At 44.5% G+C, this 11,018-nt stretch overlaps 1 protein-coding gene across 1 annotated transcript; it reads right to left on the bottom strand.

Annotated features, from left to right (window-relative positions):
* Positions 1–203: 203 nt before the first annotated feature.
* Positions 204–9,391, bottom strand: slitrk3a (SLIT and NTRK-like family, member 3a). Its single transcript, XM_029446903.1, has 3 exons — positions 8,533–9,391; positions 7,766–7,853; positions 204–6,038 (listed from the first exon to the last, which is right to left on the bottom strand). Exon 3 carries the CDS (start codon positions 5,978–5,980, stop codon positions 3,260–3,262), a length of 2,721 nt encoding a protein of 906 aa, XP_029302763.1. The 5' UTR covers positions 5,981–6,038; positions 7,766–7,853; positions 8,533–9,391; the 3' UTR covers positions 204–3,259.
* Positions 9,392–11,018: the final 1,627 nt, after the last annotated feature.

Raw genomic sequence — 11,018 nt, 5'->3', positions numbered from 1 at the left:
TTTCACCAAAGTATGAAATCAGTTGGAGATATTAGTGCAGGATAACAAGAGGATTTATTGGGATGAAGCCACTCAGCATGGTGTAACGGGACAGAGCCCAGCGCTCACTGTGTGGACGGGTGTGACAGCAGCGGAGGATGAACGGTAACCAAGATATGGGACTCTAGCAAAAATCATCAATGATCCCAAAACTTTATTTATTTATTCATTTGGGGGGGGGGGGGGGTGATGGGGAGGGATGGGGTTAACAGAGTAATGCATTATGTTTTTAATCAAACTGAGTGCACACTTAAAATGCTGACCATATAGTCTAACCTCTTGGTCAGGGAAAAGGAAGGCTTAACGTGTATGTGTGTGTGTGTGTGTGTGTGTGTGTGTAGATGTCTCAGTGTGTGTGTGTGTGTGTGTGTGTGTGTGCATGTGTGTTAAAGTGATAAAGTAAAAAAAGAAAATGAGACAAATGAGGTGGGGCAGCAGAATATGGGGGTACAGCATTGTGAAACGTTCTGCGAGTAGAAAACAAAAGAGCCTCGACATAATGCTACCATGCTTAGAAAGGCTTTATATTAAGATGACCCTCCTCTCCTTTCAGCAACAATATTTGTCAAAGAAATGAAACAATGAATACAACACAGGGTAAAATGTTTCATATTATGCAAGCTTATAGACTGGATCATTGATGATCAATACCTGTGATGACTTCTCTAAACTAGCTAAGGGCCTTCCCATTTAACAGGGAAGTATGTGGTTTGCTACATATCTTCCACTTAGTGTAAGTTGACACATATGAAAAACTATAACACCCAAATTGCAAATGAGGATCATCACTCCAAGGAAACCTATTGAAATCAAAGCAAATTGCATATCATGCCCATTTTTAAACAAAACAGAAATGCACCCTCCTTTCCATTGATATTCACAAATTCATAGACATCAAGATTGCATCAAACGTTTCCCCAATTAAAAGTGTCACCTTGGGAAAGAGAAAAGGAAATAGCACTATGATGAAGTGTACCGCGACACCATATTTACTCAACAGCTGCTTCAATCTTGGTTTTTTTTTTTTGTCTGCTTGTACTATTTGGTCCCAAAAAATGAATCAGGCTTGGATCAGGAAACATAACATATCAAAAAAATCACAGCAAAATAAGTTAAGCAATTAAAGTTTGCTGTGGTAGAGACTATTGAGGATTAATTTACCATTAGGGATTTTAATGCAGCAAAATTAAAAAATTAAAATGAAATATTTAAAAGCAAAAGTCAACTCTTTTCAAGATTGTTTTCTTTTTTGAAAATAATGTTTTCTTTTGCTTATACAGCGAGAGCGACCTGCTTTAATTCGACAATTGGTCGAAATAAAGAAAAATAAAAAGGCATAAAACAGATGAAACTGCGCTGGAATGAATAAAAGTATCTTATGCCACTTGTAGGTTTTTATATATATATATATATTTTCAAAATAATTCAATATGACACATGATGATCTCTTAAGATAAACATTTTTGTGCATTACATTACAACTGCATCCAATCTAGTAGTTGCCTAATGACTCCCGTCGCATTGTTATCCCCCTCTAGTGGACTGAATCCACGCTGCTACTATGGAGGGAGTCAAAAATTAGATGCGCAAATCCAAAGAGCGATTTCCAATCACATTTCCATTCACCTTCTCAATTTCTGTTCATTAGCCTGCATCACCAATACCCATTTAGATAATTAAGATCTCAGCGCACCTCGCTGATTTGGTATTTCCTGTCATATCATCCACTCCAGAAACCAGCAGCATTCGTTTGTCTTGTTCTGGCGTTGCGTTTTCTGTACCTTCAGATTACTAGTAGCGTTTATGTCGTGGGGAATAGAAAATAGTGCACTATGATGTCCAGCAGGTGAAGATCATAGGACAAACTACCAACAGACAGAACAAGCCATTATATTTCCCAGAAAGAAAAATTGTTAATTGACCTTTTAACTTTAATTAATTTGGTACTAATCCAAAAGTAAAAAGCAGCTGAACTGAGTTTAAATGTTATTGCCCTCCACTACCTGTCCAGCACTCTATTGGTTCAGTAGCTATTCCTCCATCTCCAGCAGCATTACCTCATGATGGTTGGCCACACCTTCGAAATGCCGTTTTAACAAGACACCAAATACACAGCTGTCAATAGTGCTCCACACACAGGCTCCCGTGGCATCGACCCTTTCATCGTTTGATTGAAGAGTTTGTTTTTATTAAGAAGGCTATACCAGACGCATAATCACTATACATTGATTTAACATTACCGTTACAATTAAATTCTTCACTGAAATTACAGAATAAATATATGCACATTTTTCTTGGAAATCTTTGTGAGAGAGAAAACATTAAAAGTGCCTCCTACAAAGCCGTTAGTGGGTGACGATGGGGAATCCAGAAGCAATGGAAGGGGGGTGGGGGGGGTCAACAAAGTGCATGGAAATATCCAGAAAACCTTGAGCGTTGTCTTATAATAATATTCACAAATGTTTTACCATCCGTGCGTCGGCGCGTCCTTTTTACGAGAAGCACCCTGATATAGACAGAAGTCCTCATTAATAGTAATAACCATATTAATAAGATATAAAAATTAAATAGAACACTGAACTGTAAATGCGTTGCAGTATCTCTGTTCATAATGTGATGTGATAGTTCTGAGTAAATCCCCTCACTTCCTGCACTGAAGCAAGTGCATGCAGCAAACTGCAGTTTTGTTTTAATATAATGTATTTTTTCTCTCTTTCGATCATTTCCTACAAACTTTATGTGCACGGCCTCCGGGTGTTTGTACATCCTAGTCAGGGGTAAAAGAGACAGAAGGGAAACCCCCCCAAGTCAGGGAGACGTCCAGCTCCCGTGCGTCTTTCGTATCATGGAAACTCCATAAAAAGGGGTTTTAGTGACGGATGTGTTTTTAGGATGTGTTGTATGTGTCATTCCCCGGTGCCCCTCTCGTTCCTCTTTTGCTCTTTCTTGGGCATATAGAGATATTTATATATTATAAAAATAACGGCTGTTGACATTGCTGGCTACTCTGAAAAAAAGGCACTTCATTGAAATATCTGAGAATGGCCTCTCCTCCAAAGTGATTTGAGGGGGGGGGACTTTGTTGTAACTGTAATATAATATTTTATTTTATATCATGCTGTTTGTTTTTTTGATATTGGTTTTGGGTGATTTTTGTTTTCGAGGGTGGCAAAGTGAATGTGTTGATTTTGTTTTTTTTTCTCCCCATGGGCTGGAGATGTTAAAACCGGTAAGATTTCTCCAAGACTTCGAGGTAATCCGGCTTGGTTTGAAGTTTGGCCCTTAACTCGAGGTAATCGCTTTGGGACGGGTCGGGGTAGCAGCCTTTCCCCGCCGTGAAAAGCAATGTCTCCTTCAGCCGTGCATCCTGCTGCAAATCCGGGTACTGCATGCCTGGAGGGTGCGCATGCGCCACATGCATGTCCTTTAGTTTGGGCACTGTCCCATACAAACAGTCTACAAAGCCCACTGTCGGCGTCGGCCTCTGACTGTCAATAACTGTTGGACAGAGCCCTCCGTTCTCATGAAATCCTGCCATGTCAGCCGTGGCGTGGTTAACTGTGACGATAGTGTTGAGCTGAGAGTTTGAGACGGCCAGGGTCCACTCTCTCTCTTTCTCTAACAAGGTTCTGTAGTTACTGTTGCTACTGCTGCCATTGTCTTTCTTCTCTGAAAAGTGCGCTCTGTCTTCCTCTGCTATCTCCCCCTCTCTAGGTTTATAGATGGGGTTGTTACACATCTGAGTCACAGGGTGGGGGATGTAATCATAAACGTGACCGTGGGCATGTGCGTGACTAGTGTGAGTGTGAGTGTGTGTGTGCATACTGGCTGTCGGTTTCTCTGGTGTGCCAGTGTTACCAGCATAGCTCTGCCTTGGTGGGTCCTCAAAAATCCTGCATTGCATTTGAATCCCCGTCAGATCTACCTCAGAACGTTTCCGGAAGGGTAGCTTCTTCCTGCGGCGAAGAACAAAGGCGAAAAGCCCGGCAGCCACAAACACAGCAGAGATGAAGAGGATGAGTAGGCTGAGGATGAGGACAGACAGTGGGACAGCCCCTCTGCCACCTGCCTCCCCCATGTCAGAGCTCCCCGTGGTGAGGTCATCCCCACCTGGCAGGGCCGGTGAGGGGCCTGAAGAATACTTGAGCTCAGGGCAGATGACTTCAACCTGCAGTAAACGCAAGTCCTTCCCAAAAGCAAAGTCAGGTGTCTTGCAGATGACGTCTCCAACCACAATGACAGAAGAGAGCTTTTCCAGCCATTGTTTGAGGGGGATGATTTCACAGGAGCAGTCCCAGGGGTTCTGGTGGAGGTCAATCTGGACGATGGAGGTCAGGTGCTCCAGAACACCTCGCACAGGCATGGAAAGGAAGTAGTTGTTGCGGAGGTTGAGGCGTGCAAGGTTGGTGCCAGAAAAGGCGTCATTGGGGAGGGAGCGTAACAGGTTGTCATTGAGGAAAACCAGCTGGAGGTTTGGCATTAGGGAGAAGGAGTTAGGTTGTACCTCACGTATGACATTATACTCAAAGTACAGATAACTCAACATCTGAAGCCCCCGAAACATCCCAGGGGTGAGTTTCTCAATGTCATTCCCATTCAGATATAAACTTTTCAAGTTTGGCAGGTTGATAAAGGCGCCCTCTTGGACGTAGGATATCCGATTATTTCCTAAATGCAGTAAATCCAAACTTGAGAAGTTCCAGAAATCAGAACGGTAGATTTTCTGTATTAGGTTCCCACTGAGATATAATTTCTTGGCATTGAGAGGCCGAGGCAGGAGCTCAGAGATGTTGTGAAAGCCTTTCTCTTTACAGTTCACTGTTAGGCCCAGGTCGTTGATGTGAAGGTTGCAAGTACATCCAGCTGGACAAATGATTGGAATGGGAGGCCTTGTTTGGTAGCCAGCAACAGGGGCCTGGTTGATGCCTGGGTAGAAGCTACGAGGGGTTGGGGGGTTCTTCGTGGGCCGAGGTCGTTTGGTAGGCTTAACAACTTTGTCCCTGTATTCCACAGAAGAGGCTGTGTTGTGAAAGGAGGAGAGCATGGAGGAAGGTTTAGTAGGCCATGTGTTCTCATTGCTGAATGGGACCTGGGGAATTCCCAGCTTGGCCTCAATCTCTGCATCGGAGAGCAGCGGACAGAGCTCACTGCGCTTGATTTCCCGTAAGTCTTTCCCATGTAAGTGGAATGGGTACTCGCAGGTGATCTCACCAACCAAGGCTGTATAAGGGATTCTCTCCAACCACGTTTTTAACTGGACAATCTCACACACACAGTTCCAGGGGTTTTCCTCCAGCTGGATTTCCATTAAGCTCCTCCCAACGTACTCCAGCATGCCCTTATACGGCAATGTCTTTAGTCTGTTTCCTCTCAGGTCCAGATGTGTGAGCGACACAGACCGGAAAATATAATTCGGGAGCACGGGGATGAGATTGTCATTTAGTATCAGCACTCTTAATTTGTGAAGGTACCGGAATGCACCACTTTCAATCCGCTTGATAACATTGTAGTCCGCCTGGAGATACTCTAAACTCTCCAGCCCCAGAAAAGTGTCATTCCGGAAAACTTCTAGTTTGTTTTCATGTAGGAACAGCCGTTTGAGTATTCCTAAGCCATTGAACGCTCCTGCGTGGATATCTTGCAAGGCGTTATTACCCAGGTTAATGGATATGGCATTGTTGAGATGGAGGAAGCTGTTAAAGTAAAGCTTCCTCATCGAGTTTCTCTGCAGGTTGAGCTTGAAGGGCCGGCTCCATATCTGCGAGATCTGGCTGACATTTGTAAATCCTTTACTGTCACAGTGGACGTGGAAGATGCCCTCTTTGACCTCGCAGTAGCAAGGCTCGAAGCAGGGCTCGTCGATCTCCTCTGAGTCCTCTAGTAGTGGGATCGGGGTGGTCCATCCTAAGGCTATGGTGCTCAGCAAGGTAACCCACAGCATCCTCGCTGACACCGAGGGGATGAAGTTTTGGCTCCAGGGACAGAGCCACTTCACAGCACTGCAACAAAGAACAGAGGGAAAGAGGATGGGTGGGAAGGAGGGAATACAACAAGAAGAAAACACAAGCTCACAAAGGGAAGTTTGAGATGAGAGACAGACAGGCAGAGGTAGGAGAGACAGAGAGGATGCTGCATTAGTTTCAGTACATTGGAATACAGCTTTGAAATGAATGCTAATGAATAATAGAATGATATTGGAGACTGTACTTTCAATGTTGCAATATTGCTTCAAAGCTAAACATAAACCCAGCACTTTTATATGGGTAATATGATACCCAGCAATGCAAACAAATCTTTATATCCAGACAGTTAACGTCAGTATATAGAGGGGGGATGCATTTATTATACAGCAGACGTGCTGGTAAGGTCGCAATAAATCACCTCAGAGATGCTTATCACCGTGAATAAACGAAGGCAACAGCAGGTGGGTGAGGTTAGCGGTGAGGAGACATCGTCCCCCTGCGTTATGTATTACATAACAGGGACCTCAATCCCTCTTCTGGTAAATGAGAGTCCAGAAAAGCACGGTGTAAATTAGAGTAGATGCATTGAAGGTCTGTGGCAGGAATAGGACAGCAACGGAATAGGTGACCATTAGTGGGACGAGATGAGGACTGTCGAAGGACTTGCTGAAGATCAATCTCGTTTAAATGAATCTCCACACACTGTATTTATACTGTTCTAGTCTATAACTCATGTCAGTTTGAAAGAATAATATAATCCAAACACTGCCACTAAGGCTCCAATAAATACAAGGTCCAGTGTAAGATGTTAAAGCATGTCAAATATAAGGGAATAGTCCAATAGGTCCAATGATTTCGACGTGCCGAAAACGTCAGAGCCGAGGCTGTTAGCTCACGGCGTTTTCCGGGGTTAAATGCCCCACGTATACACCCGAAGAATAGGGACATCTGTCCATTTAATCATTGAAATTAAATCTGCCATTTGCTAAAAAAAAAAAAGCACAATCAATATAACTTCATCTGGATTTCCCAATTGTTTTTTTCGAGGAGCAACGGCACAAGTGAAAAGCGTAGTGGGCGAAACTGCTGCTCCGAGAATCTCACGAGGCTGTGTTTTAGTAGATCCGGCCGGCCTAGGAATAAATAACATAATATAAAGAGAGGACAAATACAAAATGTTTAAAAGAAAAAGGTAAATGTCCGTAAAATGTCGCTTTGAATAAGCCGATGGAAGATTCTGTTCAGTATCTCCATTGTGTTAAGTGGGGGGAAAAGTCACAGCCACATACACAAACACACACGGACATACACCCTGAATATCTTTTCTGTGGACTCTGACTTTTCATACATGCACGCTCAGCGCCGTCCGTTCAAACAAGGGTGCTGAAAATCCAGAAGAGATGCGCTGGGACCGTCTGCCGGAGCAGAGCCGCTGTCCGTGGTGCTGAAACCAAAAACTCAGAGAGCAGGACAAAAAAGAAAAAGGAGGGAAAAAATATTGTAATCCCAAAAAAGACGTGACAGTAAAACGCGCCAAGGAGAAAAAAAAAAGATCCTTGAACACGATCTCCTCGCTGTAAAATCAGTTTTCATTCCACTGTCCGTGCGTAATCCTCCAGGATGTATTGATTCCGCTTCCATGACAGAGATCAAAAAGCGCAGATGCGATGTCAGAAATACGTAATAACGACATTTAGCAATTAAAAATAATGCGTGCCACAGAATATGCCCTTGGGGTGTGTTAAATGGGGTGCTATACCTACTTAGTTTAGTGGGATTCCAACTTCACATATCCTCCTGCGATGTGTTCTGTTGTTGCCCGGTGCGTCCCGCTCACCGTCCGATGCCGGGCTGTGAAGGAGAGAACAAGAAACGGGGGGGTGATCGAGCCGTTAGAGGAACAGGAGGAAACAGAGAGGGAGAGATGGAAAGAGAGAGCAGGGCATTGAGGAGGGAGAGAGGAAGAGATGCGCATGTGAATGAGCCACGGGTTCAAAATAACCAAGCTGGGGACATTATCCACAGCCCGGTACTTACATGAATTAAAAGTGCAGCTCACCGTGAGTGACGATTTCAATACGCCCTATTAAGAGATTCCAATCTTGAATTTATTGCAAACTAAGTTGCTGAGAAACGATGATATCTAACAAGCTCCAGTCACCAAAGAATCCCGCTCTCATTTACTGAATTTCCCCCCCAAAAAAGCCCTCGCTGTCAATACAGCGGAGAGAGCAGAGCGCTTGTTGAAATACATGCCAAGCATAATGCAGTAGCCTTCCGTCGTGACATTGGCAGGAAAACGGTGAATAAAGAAAAAACGGTTATTGATCAGTCGACTGGATCCTTACGATCCGTTATCCTCGAGATATGGAGAACGCTTGTTGTCCCTTTTTGAAGTCCATGGCTATGCAGACACCAATACGAACATGAACACACACACACACACACATATATATATATATACACATATGGGCATAAGATTTCCCTCATGGTACACTCCAGCAGAGGCAAATATGGCTTAAACACTCACCTTAGTTTCGTACTGCAATTGGACAGCATCAGGAAAACAAGACCACTAGTATGAATCTTGTTAGATCTCTCTCTCTCTCTCTCTCTCTCTCTCTCTCTCTCTCTCTCTCTCTCTCTCTCTCTCTCTCTCTCTCTCTCACCCTCTCTCAGAGGCTGAGGCAAAACAGAGGAGAAATGAAGACGTGATAGGAATGCAATCTCCCACACTCTTGCTCTCCGGTGACTCTGACTCTCTCCCCTTCTTTTTTTTTTTCCTAAGCAGTTTGCTTGAAATGCAAGCCCTCGACTTGTGCCCGTCCGCTTCCTCTTCCTCCCCTCTCCTCCTCCTCCTCCCCCTTCTCCTCCGCCGCCGTCGCCGGCCGGGCGAGCGCTCAAGAACAGTGTCGCCGGGTGAGAGTGTTCTCCTCTCGGTTTCAGGACCGTGTCTCTGTCCGGTGCAGTAGCAAGAGTCTGTGGATCATATCGACGGTTGGGTCAGCTGCTGCTTTGTATGTTGCCTTTCTTTCTATCCTCGGGTTCGTTTCCCTGTCGTGCGTCAGAGGAGTGAGGGACTGAGCTGGGGAGGCGGAGGGGGGCGGTAGGGGGAGCAAAGGGGTGAGAGACGCAGTGGAGAGAGATCTGGTGGTGAGAGAGAGGAGGAGGGGAGGAAAAGAGTGATGGGGACGGTTGCGCTATAGTTCTGGATGCTGTCGAGAGGAGGAGAGGAAGCGAAGTGAAGAGGGGAGAGAGCGAGAAGTGCTCCGGCTTTCGCAGCGGGGACGCGCACCAAGGAAAAATAAATAAATAAGAGTCAGGGAGAGCGCCGTGCGGGATGGGTGAGACTGCCAGACCTGTGGATGACAGTCAGGACACATGCTGACTCTTTCTCTACATGCCTGTATTTCTTATTATTGAGCTGTATCTAACAATGAGCACAATTATTCAACTCGGGGTACTTTTCTAGACTGCAGTTCGGCTAGGACAAATGTGCAGTTGGCTGCCCTCACCCTGCCATCACTTCTTCTCTCTGCTGTGTGGACGAAGAGGGTGGCCGCGGCTAAATCTTCAGCAAGCGGGCGGGGGGGGGGAGAGACAGGAAAATAGGGAGCTCCTCATATTTCCCTGCCTTCCCCAACCTCGCCTCCAGCGGGCAACACAAGCCCGTGTTGGGAGCAGTAAGCCAAACCAGAGCTCACAAGCACGACTGAGACACCATCACGATTTTCAGTTCTGCTGCTCTGCAAGGAGGGGGCCAATTGCAGTAGAAAGTTGAAATCTCCCTACAGCGTCTTGTTTGAACACAGAACCTGAACTCTTTCCATGATTATGGCAATTTACAGTAATATTATGCTGTGGTAATAACTGTATTATAACGCTACACACAGAATCCACTGACCTTTGTAGAAGGAGACGAGTAAACGTGTGTAACCCCCGTTGATATTTATATTCCACATTAAAATAAGGCTACATGATTGATGGGATCTGAGGAGATTCTCATCATCTGGGCATAAAGGACATGAATGAACCTGCACTGCTGTTGTCATCCTAAATGGAGACCTTTCTATTAATATTTGAAATTGATTTCCCAATTGCTGGGTAGTTCAGCTCCGAATCAGTGACACTGATATTATATTCTACATTAAAATAACTCAACACATTCTGGTACCAGGCAAGGCAAGTGTAATTGTATAACACATCTCCACAATTCAATTCAAAGTGCTTTACAGAAAACATTAGAAGCAAAGTGCCAAAGAAATACCTTATAAAAGTACATTTACATTTAAATAAACTATTAAATACAAGTCATCAAGAGAGTAGAACACTAAAAACAAGCTAGAATAGAATTAAATAAAAGTTACAGTGCAGTGCAAGGGATTTATAATTAATTGATTTAATAAAAGGCAGCGCACAGCTTCATCCTTGATTCAAAAGACTGGAGAGATGCAGGGAAGTTTATTCCAGATGGTGCGTAACATCTGAACGTTGCTTCTCCATGTTTGGTATGTCCGGACTCTTGAGACGACGCCGACGACTTGAGAGACCCTGGCGTCATCATTACACATGTATGTTGACGTGTTACAATGCAAATCTTTTGCTTTGTGCTTCAATCAGTCTCTACTTTAGACAAACAAACAGCCCATACACACCGATACACACACAAGTATAAACTGTGCACATATACACAAGTGGCTGGGAGGTTAGAGGAGAGTTCTTGGGAGCAGCTCATGGTCTGTAAAACTGTCTTCTTTATGAAAAGCCATCATTCAGTCCTTCAACCTGTCAGATAATGTCAGACACACTGACAGAAGTCCACTCCAACCGCTTCCATTAAGCCCACGGGACACGGACCGGCCGGAGTTTGTCACAGAGAAGCAGCAGGAAGCTTACGATTACAGATCAGAGATAATGCGATCACCAGTTAGACTTTGCACTTTGAGTGACACAGTAAACATTGTACATTGATCTGTTGGGGTTTGATAACGGTCACGCCGAAACAGAGGCTCTCGC

This window comes from Cottoperca gobio, chromosome 13, assembly GCF_900634415.1.
Source record: "Cottoperca gobio chromosome 13, fCotGob3.1, whole genome shotgun sequence".
Taxonomy (NCBI): domain Eukaryota; kingdom Metazoa; phylum Chordata; class Actinopteri; order Perciformes; family Bovichtidae; genus Cottoperca; species Cottoperca gobio.
Note: the sequence above shows the minus strand (reverse complement) of the source record. Positions and strands in the feature narration are given on the sequence as shown.